Source organism: Prenolepis imparis, unplaced genomic scaffold (genome assembly GCF_030444845.1).
Source record: "Prenolepis imparis isolate NDT839.2.m4 unplaced genomic scaffold, iyPreImpa1.0 SCAF_11, whole genome shotgun sequence".
Taxonomy (NCBI): domain Eukaryota; kingdom Metazoa; phylum Arthropoda; class Insecta; order Hymenoptera; family Formicidae; genus Prenolepis; species Prenolepis imparis.
Window position 1 is genome coordinate 11,317,597 of NW_028141169.1, and position 19,126 is coordinate 11,336,722.

At 40.0% G+C, this 19,126-nt stretch overlaps 1 protein-coding gene across 7 annotated transcripts in view; it reads left to right on the top strand.

The window, feature by feature from the left end:
• LOC145942419 (uncharacterized) overlaps positions 1–17,029 on the top strand; it is a 71,114-nt gene extending 54,085 nt beyond the window's left edge. For 6 of the 7 annotated variants that reach the window (XM_083049113.1, XM_083049115.1, XM_083049112.1 and 3 more), the window contains 10 exons: positions 3,593–5,348; positions 7,414–7,590; positions 11,460–11,679; positions 11,939–12,174; positions 12,455–12,785; positions 12,915–13,123; positions 13,647–13,846; positions 13,920–14,092; positions 14,178–14,342; positions 14,467–17,029. In XM_083049113.1, coding sequence (XP_082905239.1) covers positions 3,593–5,348; positions 7,414–7,590; positions 11,460–11,679; positions 11,939–12,174; positions 12,455–12,785; positions 12,915–13,123; positions 13,647–13,846; positions 13,920–14,092; positions 14,178–14,342; positions 14,467–14,960 — 3,961 coding nt within the window. In that variant the 3' untranslated portion in view covers positions 14,961–17,029. The remainder of the gene's footprint in view (positions 1–3,592; positions 5,349–7,413; positions 7,591–11,459; positions 11,680–11,938; positions 12,175–12,454; positions 12,786–12,914; positions 13,124–13,646; positions 13,847–13,919; positions 14,093–14,177; positions 14,343–14,466) is intronic. The other variant, XM_083049116.1, reaches the window with a different exon arrangement.
• The last annotated feature ends 2,097 nt before the right edge of the window (positions 17,030–19,126 follow it).

Consider the following 19,126-nt stretch of genomic DNA (forward strand, 5'->3'; position numbering starts at 1 on the left):
CATCAATTTACTTTATATAGCCGATCATCATCACCATAAATACTGTAATATTTCCATCCCTTTGATCCCCTCCGATCGATCGATATATGTATTTCGCCAGAATATTTCGCACGAAACTAGCGGCAGTTCGCATTATTGTCATTCTCGCAAATGGTAGAACCAGGTAGAACTTTTTGTTGTCGACGAGAGGATTATCGGGGTCCCTCGGATCGACCGGAGGGAGAAAGAGAGGACAAGAATGCACTCAATCTGAATTAAAAGAATTCTCGAGTTTTGGAAAGTTTTTCTTCCCCAACTAAGAAAAGCCTTAGTTCGAGACCTCGCCAGCTGCTTTCTTGAAAATGCATCCTCACTTCGACAGAATCTTCCCTTTAAAAACATCTCCTTGCAAAGGCCTTTCCCCTCGACAGGTCTACAATAAGTGCGGTTTAGACCGGCTGACCTGCTCACGTTTTCCGTTTTACGGCCTCCGCGTGGAACGAATGCACGCGGCCGACGTTGACGATCGATTTACCACTCTGAAAAATATAATATATATAATACAATCCGCGGAGAGAGGAAGAGAAAAAAATGCGACCTTTTTTCCCGGCGAAATCCGGCCGGACATCGCAGAAATTAGGTCTCTCTTCTCTGCCTTTTCATTGGGATATTTAATTCCCGCTGTAAATACGTTAAGAAACGTGACAGGCGGAAGGTACAAAAAAAAAAGCGAGATCGCTTCCTTAATTCAGCCATCGAGATTGAATTTTTTTCCCTCCTGTGGACTTTGAAGCTTAAATAATTGTGCTTAAGAAATACGAGAGGGATGCGATTGAAATGCAAGTTTTATACAGAAAAAAACATTCTAAAATCTAATAAAAATATTCCAGATCAATCGCCATTCGGTGTAATGTTTTTTCAATTTATTTAAACGCTGTGCTGACAAAACAATAAATAACGAGATAGATAGGGGGTTGATTCGTTAAATGGAGAAAAGTGGGGCTCATTTCTTATTTAAATGGTCGCACAAGAATTTCTCGTTAAACGTGTTTTGAAGGAATGCGACCGAAAGAAAGCGCCGTGGCGTCACTTACGCCCAAATGTTATATACACGAATATATTGAAGCGCAGTGTACCCTCGTATTTCCTATCGCCTTTGTTCGCGATCTCCATTGTCTCCTTCTTTATCGTCCCATGAATACCTTGCACGCGTATTTGCGTATGGGCCAACGAGTGTAATAGCGTTCCTGTGTTGAATGCTCTAGAGGCCCGGTGTAACCAGATCTGCGAAAAGGTCTATTGGTCTCCTATACGAATGTATGTATATATATATATATATAGATATATATGTATGTGAATGGTCTTTGTAACGTAAATTTAATTTATCCTCCGCACTTTGTAATATATTATGAAAAATTGGAAAAATATTAATTTTTAATTCGAATTTTTGATGAACCATTATGTCTTTTTACGACACTTTAATGTTCAAATGCATTGTGAAGCAGTGCGGAATATTGGACGCATAGACATTTATTTAAAATAACAGAACATGCCATATATAGATATATATTTTTATCTCATATGTATATTTTTCATACATGTGCGCTTTTCGCTATTTGATTCAAAAACATGTGCACTGACATTTCGTTCGGTTTACGTCAACGAAAATTTCGAGTCGATAAATGAGAAAGGCTATTAAATTCTCGATTTTTACGATTATGAACAATTTAAAATAAATACGTTCTTAATCGGTTAACATATATTTTTATTTAGAGTAATCTAAATGTCGAATTTTGACACAGATTGCATTTCGACAGTTAATAGTTGCAAGTTTAGCCATTTTGTCATCCCCTCGATCAACTGATATAATACAATGCAAACAGTTTTGGCAAAATTCAAATATGCTTTATTATACCATTCAAGCTCGTGTATGATGAATTTTCATGAACCAGTATGTAGCACGTTAATAATATTGCTGTCGTACGAGGGTATTTTGCACTGTTGATTGACATTTGCATTCAGATGTGATTTAGCGAACGGTCTACATATCTAAAGCGCATATTTTATACTTTTATGTCGCGATAGATTTTTCTATTCGATTTGCCAATTATAATAAAAATACATCTATTTCGGCCATCGAGGGGAAAAATTACGATATTCACTACGAGATCGCGAGATTTGTAGAAGCTATTTTTGCGTGTCAGGGGTAACTTTATAACGGAAAAGAAACGTCGCGAGCCTTCTTCGGATATGATAAAACGACGACTGACAGCAGGTAATACATATATTTTAGGTTTATCGTATCGAAAGTTTCTTTCCGGTCCGCATATCCCGGCGACTTTTCGCGTACGATCGAAGTACGACCGGGTGGAGATTCGTTTGAAACATCATATAACATGCACTATCGAGAGTCATGTGATATATAGAGCGGCTGAATTTATTTCCACGTGAGCGACGTTCACATTCTATGAAATCTAAAAATACGAAAGGTGGGAATATTTCAGGTATTGCCGCGAGATAGATGACAAATATTTATCGCATATACATATATATAATTATATATATATATATATATATATATATATATACATATATATAAAAATTTGTAAAGCAAAATAAACGAAAAAAATATATATAACAAAAATATAAATTTGCAAAGTAAGGTAAACAAAAAAAAATATATATATATTTTTTGTTTACCTAGGTTTGCAAATTTTTGGCTCGTTGACTTTTGTTGAAATTAATCACGCGATTGTATTATTCATTTATTTCTTAATCTGGTGCTTGGAAAAGGAGAGAATTATATACTAGAATTAGGCGTCTCATTATTCTCATATTATTTCTGACAAAAAAAGGAAACAAAAACAATTGAGCATTTATTCAAGTCGAGTTATTTTATCATTCGTTGTATAATAATTTGCTTTCTCTATGGTGCGAACATGACCTTTATTAATGATACATTATCGTGTAGGTACTGTACAATCAATATCGAGTCAGTTTATATCTCAAAGCTGTCTAATTATCCACAAATGCAAGTTCTACTATTTCGTGTTTGCAACAGCTGGCCATTTATCTCACTTAAGTTGCGTGTAAAAAATATGTGCCAATAGCTGTTAGTTATCTTTCGTTTAATTTCTTCCTCTTTCGATAATACACTTACTCGTTCATTTATCGTTCTCTATTGAATACTTCTGTCAACATTATTTATCTCGCGAAAATATAAAAAATCAGGTTTCTCTGTGAGAGGAGAAGATGTTGCATTATTTCAATTAATTATTCGTGATAATTAAGAAAATTATTTTTATATCAATTTTTCCAAGCATTTAGTTTAATATTATTTATTGTAATAGGCACACATAATAATCTACATTTTGTTTGTATAATATAATTATTTAGTTGTACAGATTTGAATTTTATTCTCGATAATATATATTCAGAAATGTTTTAAATTTGATAACAATATTCTTAATTATTAATTAATTCATGATTGACTAATTAATGATTATTAATTAATCAATAATTAATTAATTGTTAATAGTGTTAATAATTTAATTACTAAAAATTATTAATTAATAATTTAATTATTACTGAAGGATCCCTTCCTTTATTTCAGGTCCCGAAGGCGTAGCGGTAGTGGCGTGACGGACATACACTCTCAGCAACAGCAACAGCTGCAAGAGAACAACAACAGCAGCTCGCGCGACGCGAAGAAGCCGCAGGAGGGACTGGGGCCCGATGAGATGTGGGCCCCTGGCGCCCTGGGACATCATCGGGAGCTACCTGTTGATGTGCCCGACACCCTCTTACAGAAGGCCTATCCCAACAAGGTAAAGAATCGCTCTTCCGATTATAGGAACGGGCTACAGCATCGTCCCCGTAGCGCTAGCGACCTCGACCTATCCCTAAACCTTAAAAACGAGACCCTTAAGACGCGCACCACACCCGCGGACGGACACTCTAGACTCGAACTATCGAACGACGACGTTGACGCCGCCTCACGGTCGATCAACGGTCTTCGGTCTACGCCTATGCTGAAGATCGAGCTAAAGATCGAAGACGAGGAGGAGAAGAAGACAATAAAAGTCCCCAGGAAGGAAATATCGCCGAGTATCGGCGAGTATCGCGACAGTCCGATCGCGAGCGATTCGCCGGACTTGAAGAGCGCCTTGAAAGCTCTCGGCGAGTACGAGAACGTCGACGAGGACGTAGGCGAACAGAAAGAGTCCGGCGTCGACGTCGAGGACGACTATCCGTTTGCTAAGGAGGATTATCCAACCATGCTGAAGACTTGCAGCGACGATTCTGCGAGCCCCAGAAGCTCGTCGGGTAGATCCGACAGCACTGCGCCTCTGGACACCAGCTTGAGGTGCGAGGTCGAGCCTAATAAGAATAAGGATAAACCCAAGGACGTACGACACACGTCGTACGACGTACGAAGGATAGATCTCGGCTCCCCGTGCAGATCGGTGATGCCCGACATCAAGATAGCCCCTCTCTTCGGTCGCGCTCGAGATTCGACGTCCTTCGACAATCCGGCTTACGGGCTGACGGATCTGCAGGATCTTCAGGGTCTCCTGCGAACCGACGAGATCTCCGATATGACCAGACTGATAGACGATCAATGTTCGTCCGTCCCGAGGATCCCGAAGGATCAGGACAAGGCGTTATCTGTCCACGCTGAGGATCATCAGTCAGAATCCTCCCGAACCACGACGGAAAATACCTCGGCAAACAAGTCCGGTACAAAGAATACAAAACGTAGCACAAACGTCGACGAGCGGGCCAAACTGAAGACAAATCGTCGTCTTTTGCGTAGCCTCGATATCGAGGAACTGATCCGTACGGGCTCGACCGACGATCTCCTCGGCATCGAGCTGAGCCACTTCTCCTCCTCGTCCCCCTCGACGACTCGGCCCAAGAAGAAGCACAGGCATCAGCAGATCTCCAGCGGCTACTCCACGTTGAGAAGCGAAGCGTCAGGCGATCTCGAGCGCGGTAACAGCGTCGATCGTAGCTTCCTCGTGGTCTCGGACAGCAGGTCCTACCGCGAGGTAGCCGTCGACTGTCCGCCGGATTTCGTACCGGTCACCAAGTGCCACCCGGTATATCCGCCGCCGAATAAGACCACCACATCCGGCAACAGCAAGCACAACACCCTCGAGCCGAAACGCGATCGCGAGGCGGGCGCGCGCATCCCCGCGACCACGACGATGACGTCAACGACCACGACGACCGCGCTCTTAGCCTCCTCCCGCCTACCCCCGAATGACACTGCTAGCCGTTACACGACGCTGTCTAGCGGCGACGATGGTAGCGCTAGGGAGATAGCCGTAGTCGCGACCGTAGACCGTAAGCACAACGCCAGAAAGGTAAGGTCCAGAGTCAAGAGCTTGGTAGTCGACGGCTTGCTGCACTCTATCATGCAAAACGAGCACAATCGCCGATCGCTTCGCTACGCTTATCCTCGCACGCATCGCCTTAACGCACTGACTCGCTCTGACGATCCTGTCCTGCAGTCGTACAACATGAACACGGGAGAGTTCCCGGTCCCTTCGCCCGGTTTCCTCATCTCCAAGGAACTTTCCCTCCTTGAAAATCCCTCCTTGGACGCTATGGATAGCTTCTCGCGACGGAAGATGTTCTCCTCGTTGTCTTTTGGAGACGACGAAGACGGTGAGACGATCTTTTCTTCCTCTTCGATAACGATCCGCGATTCTATGCGATCTAATCTATCTTTTTCCGAGGACCAGATCGCGAATTCGTCGGAATGTCTTCTGGCGGATTTTCAACGTGAAATCCGCAGAGAGGACTCGTTTCTCAGAGTCGCTGACCCCCCGACTCGGCCGTCCTTTGTCCAAGAGACGAATGAAAAATCTCGGAATTCCTTGCACGAGCTGTCATCGTCCTCCGCGACGCGTCGTTCATTCGGCGATGACGTCTCCGATAACGATCGCTGCGATTCGCCGAACACGCAGAATCAGAAAAATTCGAAATGCCCGTCGAGCGTCGTCGAGTACAAGTGTGTTTCCAAGTTGATGACAGCGGATGACGACGGCGACGCGAAATCTCGCGTTCGTCGGAGAAGCATGTCGGACATTTCCAATCTGAGGACCACTCGGATTCGCTTCTTGCTCTCCCTCCGCGAATCTGTCCCGAAACCGAAAATCACGCGACGCACTACGGACGTAGGACGGGACAGAGGGGACCAACCGATGACAATGACGACTTTGCACGATTCTGTCGAGGGATGTACGATGCGGAGACCGTCGAACGAGTCCACTTTGAAGAGTCGTACGCGCGAATCGACGCACGTCGAACAGGTAAACCGCAAGTGGGACTTTGCGACTCGATTTCGACAACTCTCGTCTGTCGAATAGTTTTCGAACGGCGTCCTTGCACTTTGGAAATTTCAATCAAACTTTGCGTCTTCCGCGGAGAACCACCTTGCATAGATTATCGCAGATCTTTTTCGCCTCTTCTCGAAATATATCTTAAATATCGAATCGTTCTCTAGAAGCGTCCAATTTGCATTGATATTGCACAAGTAGAAAAAAGTACAAAGACGACTGTTCGATTAGTAGAGATGCTGAAAACGAAGAGCATGCGTAGAGGAATATGGGACATCTCTAAGGTGAGGTCATCGACGGCATGGTAAAGTAGTAGAGTCACAAATTGCGCAAGGAAAAAATTTGATGGAATAAAATGCCTATCGATTTTCAACGATGTAATAAGAATACTTTAAATTTTATTATACTCGATACTTAATGTGATTCAAAGTAACGAGCGAAGGAATGAGTCAGGATTTCTAAATGACTCATTGTCAGACTTCTTGCCATCTTCAATGTAATACAAGTTTATTTTTAATTATAAAAATATAATTAATGTTATATAAAAAATATATAAAATATAATATTATATTGATATTATATTATTACTTACAATTAATATAATTATAATTATAATATATTAATATTATATTATATTAATAGTAAATATATTAATATTGATACTATATTTAATATTAATATTATAATATAATTAATAATATATTTCATATAATAATTAATAAATGTATAATTAAATATATTAAATATATATAATTTAATTATATAAAAATTCGGCATTACGTACTAAAAATAAATCATCTCTTGAAAGAGTCGGCATTTTACTTCCGTTTGATATTTTTGCTTTCGACCTGCAAGTGCATGCATCTTTTTCTCTCGCTTTTGCTTCTTTATCTCTCTTCTTTCCTCTCGCATATGCATAGATCGACCATTCGAACAGTCTGTGTGTGTTTGGAGTACAAAAGAGAATGAAACACACATACACGCACGTGTTGTAGGAGAGCCGATGAAATTGGCGAAGTAAAAATTGTGTACGACGTCAGGCACGTGGGACTATTAATACGAGTTGTGTTTTGGAATGGATTTTTAGGCCGGTCTCAACGGGGTCAAGCCTGCCATCCCGCCTCGCGATCAGAAGAGGGCACCTGCCAGACCGCCCAAGGATAATCTACGTCTCTCTACGCAGAACAATAATGTCGAAACGAGCGATAACGCCAATGCACCCCCTCCGACGCAGCAGCAGCTTTACTCTATCAAGAAATTTCAGGTAAGAGACCTGAGGGATTATCACGTTTATGTTGAGTCACGCACACGTTAAGACGATTCGAAAATCGCTGCATCGCAAACTCTACCTCAAATTTGGGTGAAAAAGAGAGACGTAAGTAAATATTGTGTGAGAGGAAACAGGAAAATGATGGAAACAATTATACAAAAGCTTTCTCCCATATTATTCGAATTATTTTATTATTGGAATTGGAGACATATACCTGTTAGAGAAATAAATCTGATAACCAAGAGAAAGAGAGAAAAATATTCGCTATATGAATTATTTTGAATTATTAATAATTGTTATTTCCACTGAACGTAATAAAGTCTCGTAAAAAAAAAATTTAAAAAAAAATCTACGCTACACATGTAGGATCTGAATGAGGAAGGGTTGATGTAACATCGCCTAACTCGTAAAATTTCGTTATGACGGTGATAACACGCTGCGTGGAATTTTTACGATTTTTGCCCTTGCAATCGGATTAAATAGGCAATTTTGACGGGAAAAAATAGGACGAGATCTCTCTCTCTCTCTCTTTCTCTGTCTCTATGGAAACCCGCAGCCGACACTTGCCGCTATTTCGCGAACGACATTCGGCATTGCGTAACGATGCGATAAATGACAGATCGTTATTTAAGAGGACGTACAACTCTCTCTCTCACCGCACGTGTGAACACTTCGCGCGGGAAATTGCGAGCCGAGTTGACAATAGTTATTATCGGAGCACCACTAGACGAATAGCCGCGTCGCAATTTTCGAATTTCCTGCAGCAGGGACTCCTGTCTCGGCAAAGTTTGATTGATGAACGAGTTGCGATCTTGCACGAGTGGAAATCGATTAGGCTCGTCGAGAGATTTTCGCGTGAATAACGCGAGAGCGCATTTGTCGAATGAAAATATCGATAAGGGGAAAAAAATTTGTGGCACTGAAACACCTATCTGCAACGTGTTCTTAAGTAGAAGATAGAAGCGGGGACATTCGGTTTCTCGATGTAAAAGAACAAGGAGAGCTCTTGTAGTCACTTATCTATCGTTTAAGTAATTTTTCCCTTTTTTCTTCAAATTGTAAAAAAATAATCGAGAAAAAGGGATCCATCCAGTGGATGAAAAATGGCGGATAAGCCCAGGAGATGCTCTAAGTGCCGCGCACTTGAAATTCATACAATCTCGAGATATGTGTAAGTGTGAGAGATGCCAGAACCCTTTTATACGTGACTGCCGGCGTCGTCGGAGCCGCGTGAGTATGTTTATCTTATGGAATCCTCACACCACCATCGCCACGCTCTCACTCTCTTACCTGCCTTAAGTCAAGAGCGCGGGTCTGGAATGTAAAGAACCCCCACAATAGTCTAAGATTACATGCCTGAAGTGTAACGTTACCAAGTTTCGATAGGTTGTAGACGTAGGGTGACTCGCAGACCTGGCTCTCTGTTGCCGCTGCTGCTGTTGCCGCTGCTGCATTCAGCTCCGTTCGGTTCCTTTTTTTGTTCGACACACTTCCCTGACCTCACTTTCTTGATCTGCCTCAAGCGAGCGGGGATACCCTTTCCAGACCTTCGATTTGACTCGCTCTGCTCTAATATCTCGAAATATGCCGCAGCAGGTGTCCCGAATTAAACACGCGTTCTTCCTCTTTGTTTTCCTGTTTCTGTCAAAGTTGCAATTAGTAGCCGAGCGTCTTCCTTCGATAAACATCTTGTACATATTTTCTTTAATATTTACATTCCGATCTTTGAAGTTTTATACATGTAATTTAATCTACAAAGTTTCATACATATAATTTAATCTACAAAGTTCTCGTAAATTAATTCTTATCAACGTGAAATCACGGGGCAAGAATGCAGAGATTGTGAAAGAGCTTATTATATAAAGAAGATTACTGTTTTTCCTGAAATTATTTTTATTTTCACAATCGCGTTCTGCGACATATACGTAACATTTTTAAGGCGCTTTACGTTGACCGTCAATAATAATTCTAATCGCGAAAGAGAAAGAACGAGCTTCAGGTTCCATGGGAAACCTTACGTCGCGGTATAAACAGGGCTTCGTTGAGATATCTCCACCCCTTACGTATACGTACGCGTGTGGGGTCACGCACAGCAAACGCGGGGCTCGTTATATCATATATATAAATGAAAATTACGAGTCTCATCTTTTCCCTGGGGTCGTCGACGTTTTTTATCGTCGCGTGGCCACGCGTGTATATGTTTGCCAGACGCATCGCGATTTCACGTCAGCGGAGAACGGTGGACGGGTGACTAACGTCCGGTTTTATCAGCTGACACCGCGAGGGGCGTAGATTTCCCGAATCGCGAAATAACACGATATCATGACTAATTGGCGCGACTTGAAGTGGAAACTGTCGACTGTTCGCTAAAGAGATAAAAATATATCATCACGAATCAGACCTTTCGTTAAATATCAATTACACATGTCGCTCGTGTCATAAAGTAAATAATTCAGTAATGTGATTTTTAGCAATAATATTACATGGAATTTATTTATGGATAATTTAATTTTAGTTCTAAATGATTTCTATATATATTTCTCTTTTGCAATTAACGCGATATTATACGAAATAAATGAAGCAACATATAAACATCTGATTGTATCGCCTCATAGAATTGTGAAAAGATAATTGTTGCAGAAAGTTTCGAATTATCGTTATTTTAAAAACGCATAAAAAAGTTAAATTATTATCACTTAAAAAAGCGAGATTAATGTGCTATTGGATCGATTTTATTATATTCTTCTCAAATAAAAAAAAACATCAAAATAAATTTTTTTAATGATTCGTATATAATTTTCAAGAAATAATTACCTCTCTGTTGAATAAATATCAGATTCTATTACAATAACAATTACGTAAAATTAATTAAAACATATAAAAGTGAGAGAGAGAGAGATTTCGTTTATTTGATTTATTTAATAATTTTTCAGCAAAAAATACACGTTGCAATAATCGAGTTAAATAAAATTACCGCAAGAAAAATTTAACAGTGGAGTCGAATAGAGAGATCTTCATACTAAAATAGATTTTGCTGAAAATACCTTTGTAGATTGAAAACACTTGTATGTAGAAACGTCATCCGTACAGATATATACTGGAATGTATGGTATATGTATATGTGTTTGATGTGTCGCCGGATTTAGTTGACACTAGGAACCAAAAGCGTGCTACTTCTCTGAATGTCTAGCTACTTCGGAATAATTGACGAGCAGACACCTACATATTCGATCTAGTTTGATGTCGTTCAAGGACTTCGTATTTTCGCGCATAAGCTTCTAATCGCGTAGAATGTGGCCTATAAATTTCTCAACGAACTGTATGTACGTATACATTTGCGACATTCGTTACGCACAGTTGCACGCGACAATTATCTCGCAGCTTCTTGCATAATCGTCAGAGTTTGTAATAACCCTCGCAATAAGGTAAGAATTTTTAACAATATGTAGCAAGTTTTTCTGTGTGTATTGAAATATTCCTATTATTCAATTTATAATGAATAAATAAGTTGCATACATTACAGGTATATGCATGCGGGAAAAGTATAACGTGAGCCAAGTTCAATAAAATTTTCCCAGAAATTTCAATAAAAAAGAAAAATAAAATTTCAAATAAAATTTCAATAAAAATATAATATTTTTTTAATTTTCTGAAAAATATGAAAAATATTTTACGATGACACACGTGTCTCCCATATGCATTCAATAATCGTCGGATAGAATTTTGATATTTTACACGGTTTCCAGGATATATAAGGGGGGAATTACGTATATACATCCCTTTGCCATAAAGTTTGAATTCCCTCGCGAAAATATTTTTATTTCTTGTAAGGCAAATTGATCGTTTATGTCGCACTTGCATAGGAACAGTTACGGAAACGGAAGGATGTGGAGGAACAGCAGGAGATACTCAGCCATTCTCTCCGTGGATCTAAAAAGCTCCAAGCCTTGGAGAGCCACGCGACGAGTCTCGCTGGCCAGGAAAATCTTGCCTACGCACAGGACGAGGTGACCACCGTCACCCGGGTCACGCATGTCACACCAAACGCGGTGCAAGAAGTCAAGGAGCCTCCCAGAACCCCCAGTAAGAGCAAACAATTTGTTCCTCCAAGAGATACATTTCTGCAAAAAATTGAAAAAAAAAAAAAAATAATAATAGCATCTCACGATCTCTCATTTCAATAATACATTTAATCTTCTTTGATTCCGCGACGTTGAATTTCAATAAATCTTCGCTACCTTATTAATGATAATTAAAAAAAAATTGTGTTGCGAGTGAACAGACAGCGAATTTCACGAAGAGCGAGAAAAGCTCCAACAAATGTATCTTTTTCATATTTCAGCGTACGGCGAGGTCGTTGCTACGCTCGAGAGGCTGCAGCTCCAGCTGCAAAATATTTCAGGTGCTCTCGGTATATCGGGTCCAGGTGTCGATACCGAACTCAAGGCAGTTCGCGCACTTTTGGTGCAAAATGAATTTGCGTCCGCCCTAGCGACGCGTCACGCCTTGAAGAATCGGCTGAGAGCGAGCAAGATTCTCAAACATCATGCCGATGACGCATCGAGTTTGACGCGAGATGTATGTAATACCTACACTATATAATAACATGTATATAATGTTCAATTTTTTAATTAACAATTTAATTTCAAATTTTAATTTTCAATTTTTAATTATATAAATTTATAGACGTTAATATATACTTTATATTACAAGGGATTTTGACCTTCATAAATTTTAATCGTTTATTTAATATCTCGAATAAAAGAGAAATAATTTTGACAATAATATATAATCATATAGAACACGTTTATTTACTTTAATTTATAATACGATTTAAATTATTCCATGCTTGTTCTAGTGCGTGGATATCTTGGAGAAATGGCAATCGTCGTCGACCTCAACAGGTGTCGGCGGCGCGGAAACAATAGCCGCCGTGGAAGAGTTAATGAGCATTCTCACGAGTTACGACATGGAGGCTCTGCTTCTCGCGCACGACTCCGTCGTTTCGTACGTGGACGGCTTGCAAAGGAAACGGAGCCCGTCGTCCTCGCCGTCCAGCGGCCCGCCCAGCCCGACGTCCAGCTGGAAAGACTCCCGGGTGGTTGACAACATCAAGATCATCCGAATCGAGAAGACCAACGAGCCGCTGGGTGCTACCGTCAGAAACGAGGGGGACGCGGTGATCATAGGTAATCACGATAATTGTTTAATTCTCCCGCAAGAGCTCTACTCTCGACGGAGAGTTTGCTCTTTTAGATTTTATTTTTTAAGAGGAATAATAATACTTGAATGATGCCTAATGTCTTCTTTTTTTCAAGGACGTGTTGTGCGCGGTGGCGCGGCGGACAAGTCGGGACTCCTGCACGAGGGCGACGAGGTTCTCGAGGTGAATGGCGTGGAGATGCGCGGCAAGACCGTCAACGAGGTCTGCGATATCCTCGCCGGCATGCAGGGTAGTCTCACGTTCCTGGTACTTCCGGCACCGACGAGCCATAGAAATAATTTAAGGAGGGAAGAGACGATACAGGTACGGCACACAAGATGTTACGGTTACAGATTCTCCCGGTATATTTAGCGCACGTACTGGAAACGCGGACTCTACGTAGATGTTGAAACTGGAATAACCGATATTTGTGTTGGAAAGCGAAAGAGCAAATGTCAGATCGGAGAAAACGTTTGTCCTTTAACTTCACAAGATAAAAAAGTGACGTTGATCGTTTTACCTTCGATCATCTCTTTACGATTTTAACATATGCACAATTCGGGTTATTCGATATGTCATTTAGGTGCTCTATTATTTACATTTATCTTTTAAAATTTGCTCAGAACATTTAAATTCAATTAAAGATATAAGAGCGCGCAAATGTCACATATAGATATATAAAAACAAATGACTTTTGTTCTTTAACAATGCGACATTGACATTTGTATAAGCGGAATATCTATAAATACGCGATGCTAATAGCGACGAAACAGCTGTTCCAGTTTTACTGCACTCTGACATAACGTAACATTTATAACCGCATAAAGCTTTTATCTTTCACGTCTAGATACACATACGAGCGCACTTCGATTACGATCCAGAGGAAGATCCGTATATACCATGTCGAGAATTGGGCGTGAGCTTCCAAAAGGGCGACGTGCTTCACGTAATTTCCCAAGAGGATCCGAACTGGTGGCAAGCATATCGAGAGGGCGAAGAGGATCAGACTTTGGCCGGTTTGATACCCAGCAGAGCGTTCCAGCATCAGTGAGTCGACTTCTAATTGTTAATGTTCGATTGAATTTCATCCTGAACCTGACGTACGTTTCATCCTTCGTAGACGAGAATCCATGAAGCAGACGATAGCCGGCGACAAGTCGACGGTCCGAGGCTCAAAGAAATCTAGCACGCTATTGTGCGCGAAAAAAAATCCAAAGAAGAAGAAACGGAATAAATTCGGCTCAAACTTCAATGACGACGGGTATCCTCTTTACGCGACAACTGCCATAGATGGTAAAGAGCTTAAACGGATGACTCGATAATCAATCGTATTGTTCTCGTTATCTTCAACGCGCGACTTCTTTCTTCTTTCTCGCAGATTACGATAGCGAGGAGGTGTTGACGTACGAAGAAGTCGCCTTATACTATCCTCGTGCAAATCACAAAAGGCCAATCGTACTCATCGGACCTCCTAATATCGGACGACACGAACTCAGGCAGAGATTGATGCAAGACAGCGAACGTTTTGCCGCAGCGATTCCTCGTAAGTGTTTTATTTATATCCTACTTTACTGATCGAAACTATATTTAACGATTATACATTTCTTTTTCTAGACAAACGCGTCTAATTATATTTATCTGAACGCATTCCGCTTTTCGATTTCCAGACACAAGTCGTCCGAAAAAGGATTCCGAGGTCGACGGCCAAGACTACCACTTCATTTCACGTGCTCAATTCGAGTCTGATATCCTTTGTCGGAAGTTTGTCGAGCACGGCGAGTACGAGAAAGCGTATTACGGTACGTCCGTGGAGGCCATCAGGACAGTGGTTAATTCCGGGAAAATCTGTGTCTTAAATCTACATCCCCAGAGTCTCAAGATCCTGCGAAATTCGGATCTGAAGCCGTACGTTGTGTTTATCGCGCCTCCGAGTCTCGAGAAACTGAGGCAGAAGAGGATTAAAAATAATGAAAGCTTCAAGGAAGAGGAGCTGAAGGACATAATCGAGAAAGCGCGCGAGATGGAGGACAAATATGGCCACCTGTTCGACATGCTTATACTGAATAATGATACCGATCGGGCGTATAACCAATTGCTCACGGAGATTAACTCGCTCGAGAGGGAACCTCAGTGGGTGCCCGCGTCTTGGGTCCTTCAGTAACGTTAAGTTACTTACGCTTTATTAAGACGAGGATTTCTGAGAACGCGTCTCAGGAAGAGATCGGCGATCGGAGGCCAGTATTTGCGATTATCCGTTTGCAAGACAAGTGCTTTCAAGCAATCTTCCAAGCGAGACTTCAAGCGAGTCTGCTAGAAAGCTTCGGTGGACCGGTTCTTCTACAGGTGCCTGTTACATAGTTTTATGTTTCTTACACGAATCTTTTAAATCTTCCCCCACCCCCTCCGGTTATACTGTACTGCAAGTATTACCCGCCTGACAGAGTCTTCCGCGTGTTGTCGTACTTTGGTGCCATGAGATGAAGGATCATCGGAAGCAGTCTTTAAATGGGAGAAAAAAGAAGAGGCAAAAAAAGGGGGAAAATAGAATGAATATAATCTGCAGGAAATTCTCTTTTGCAGACTATTCCTTCAGACTTTGCGTTCGGTATAAAGGGCAAAAAAAAAGTATATATCGTGTTTTTATGTATCTCATCGAACGTTCGCGAGGCTCGGTCGCGTCAACGATGCTTCGAATTCGAGTAATCGTGTAATCAAATCACGGATGATCGTCGGCCGATGAACTTTTAAGTTTAAGTTTACGCTTGAATTTCGAACTTCTCGTTGCCGCGGCTCGGCCTATATCTCCTCTACCTACCTTGACGTCTCGAGGTGTCGATCCAGGCCGAGGGACGTTCCGTACGGAGTTTCCGAGGTGTACATTTACGGGGTTATATTCTCTCTCAGACTGACAAAAAAAACGGTAACTATTATAGACACGCGAGTATACAAAGGTATCATCCCGCGGTGCGTCAAAAGCACATCTGCCGAGCGTCTCGCTCCTTCTACCGTATATTAACTCGTTCTTTCGTGAGGAAGTGTACCTGACCTGATGTCTCTCCTGAAAAGTTGAAAAATTTCTAACGGGGGGCTCGTGAAAACGCTGTGTAATTTTCTATGATCACGCATATAATATATAATATATATACGCACGTATACGTTTTGATAAATTTTGATAAGTGAAAGAAAAAACTCGAGCTTCGATCTTTCTCAGATCTTCTCCAAAGAAATCCCTATTCAGCGTAGCAAAAAAAATGCGTATTAATAATATAAACGACATTAACATATTATATAACATTGTTATATATCACGCAAATTCCCGCGTAGGATTAATTTTTCTTGCGTTGTTTCTCGCGAACGAGATATATATCATGCATTCAACTTCCCATAAAAAAAGAAAAACGATCATAGAGAGTCGCATATTTTTTCACGTGACTGTTGATTAGAAATTTTCCGCCGAATCCTGCTATATTCTAATATCCGCAAAAAGGAAAGCTGTGTTGTAAAGAGAGAAAAAAAAAGAGAGGAAGAAAAAAGTAAAAAAAAGAAAGAAGATATACGAAACGACGATTCCACGAGCATAACGATATACACACAATTGTATTTCTTCGAACGCAAGAGGAAAAACGCGCGTCTGCGATCTCGAAGAAGACTGCGAAACTCGCTAACCATGTTTTACCGTTTTCGCCCTAGACGATTCCGTGTTTGTTTAGAGAGCAGAAACTCGTGTGTTTCTAACCCGTAGATTCGTTAAACGCAAATAGAACTTAGGCTCTCGAATCCGAAAATGCAAGGAAGAGCTCTCGGAAATTTCGCGCATAAAAGAAATAATAATAATAAAAAAAAAACGATTGTTTCTCCTGAGTGTTTTTTTACAGGGAGCGATTATTGTGCGACGCGATCGAATAGGATAAAAAAAAAAGGTGTTTATCTGTGTCACTGTATCGCTACTTGAATAGGAATCGACGCGAAATAAAAAAGAAAAAAAAAATAAATAAATAAAGGAGTATAGAGTATATATAAATAGAAGAGAAACCATCGTGGCGTTTCGTTTTCGGAAAATTAAACGGTAAATGTGCGGTAAAAAATGCATCGTAGCAAGTGCGCGACGTGTATCTTGCAGGTATCCTTGCGTTAGCAATAATTGTGTATTATCGGATAAAAAAAAAAAAAAAATAAAAGTAACTCGTTTCTCCGTTTTTTCAATGACTTTGCGACACCGGTGAACTCTCGGCGAGAAAAAAAGACGTGTCGTTCAGATCATGTTTAGAGACAAAAACAGGTGGGCTATTGTATCGCGATTAGATCAACGTTAGAGTCTCGATTCAGGGACAAATAAAAAAAAGAAACGATAGATGAGAATACACTAAATTCAATGTGAAACAGTTGTAAGTTGCGGACGCGCGAGATGTAGAGAAGATGTTTTTCGGTGGAAAAAAAAAACATTCATTATCTCCATTTTTAGATATTTAAAATCGAATATTTTCAAGAGAGAATGAGAAAGAGAAAGAGCCGGATCAATGCATGCGACCGTCATTCAAAATATCGTGTGCCAAGTATCAGACCCGCGTGCGAGAGAGGACGCAAAAGAAAAAAAAAAGCTGAGATGTGCCAAATATATTAAAAATTCTGGATTATTTCCAGAAAAAAATCCAAGTTTTAAAATGCGCTCAAAGGCACCTTAGAATTTGTCATTATATTGATTATGTAAATAATTGTGCACTTGTATAGAAAAGAGAGAACGAGAAAGAGAGAGAGAGGCAAGAGGAAGGATATATAATTATTCTCGCGAAAATCAATATATTATTATTTTTTTAATTATCATTATACTCGAATTATTATTAATATTATCGTCATCATTGTATCATCGTTATTCCGTGCTCCTTTTTGTCGAGTGATCATGATAGGACTCAGTTGCTAACTCGCGAGTGATCCTCTACGTAACAGCGGATGTGTCTTGAATCTTATGTCAAATCGGCGAATCAAATCATTTTTAACGACAAGTGTTTCTCGTTTTAGCAAACTTGTACGATAGCTAATATAATTATGTCACAATTGTGATATTGTTATACATCTGATTCTGATTGCCGTCATGATTATGTAAAACAACAACAACGGTGAAAGTATGTACATTATTATTCGTATAATTATTGTTATTATTATTATATTATTATTCGTATTATTATTAATTATATATTAATTTTATGTGTAAAATAAACGTACAATTTCAAAGAGAGAAGAAATATATGTATGATGAAGAAATATATATACAAATGTATATATATATAATTACGTTGTATACATATACGCGCACACATGTATTGCGAGAGTCATAAATCTCGAATATATTTGTCCTAAGAAAGTCCTGTGGTTATAGAAAATAATATATATATATATATATATATTATTTTCATTGTTAAAAATTTTATTATCTGTCTATGTTATATAATCTCTTTTGTTCGTGAAAGAAAATATTTGATCATCGATGACGAAATGATTCTCTCGTAATACTCTCGCACCGAACCCGACTTTATTCCCGTCTTCTCCTTTAAAATTTGCGTTTATCTTAATTTTTTCACAAGAAGGGGATAATATGTTGATGTGTTATTCGTGCTTTCATACTTGATAAAAAGAATTATCGCACAACGTTTTAACGAGCATTTGAATCGCGTTTTGCAGAGATGCATCTTATAATTTTATGCAAAATATATATATATATAATATAATTGTACATATTATATATCATATTATATATATTATATATATTAATATATATATTATATATAATATGTATTAAGTACATAATATTGGTAGCAACGTCATTGGTCCATCAAGATAGCGATGGTACAATAGAGAACTAGCCATATAACGTTACTCAATTTATTATTAGGCCGCCCTGCCCGGATTCGGAATCTACGCTTTAGAACAGAACCGGATTACCGTGAGCCTAATTATATCCTAATCGATATCGAAACTCTCGTCAAACCGAGACTTTATTTCCGGATAATCTAATTAATCCTTTCGAGAAAAATCAATTTAATACATATAAGAAATATTTCTCGAATATCCTCTTTCCGGGGGAAAAAAATGCCCCGAATCTCTCTAGACCCAGCGGTCCAGGAACCCATCCGCAAGTCTGTCTTCTCTTCTCACAGAGAGACGACGACGACGACGACGATTCGAGTCGCTGCTGTCGCCTCCGGGGGCGGTGGGTGGCGATGATGGACGTGGTGGTGGTGATGCGGCCTCCGCGCATGTTTCTTCTCCGACGAGAAAACGGATCGATGCTGGAAATAGCTCGGGCTGCAGGAGAGAGTACGAGGTGAGTCG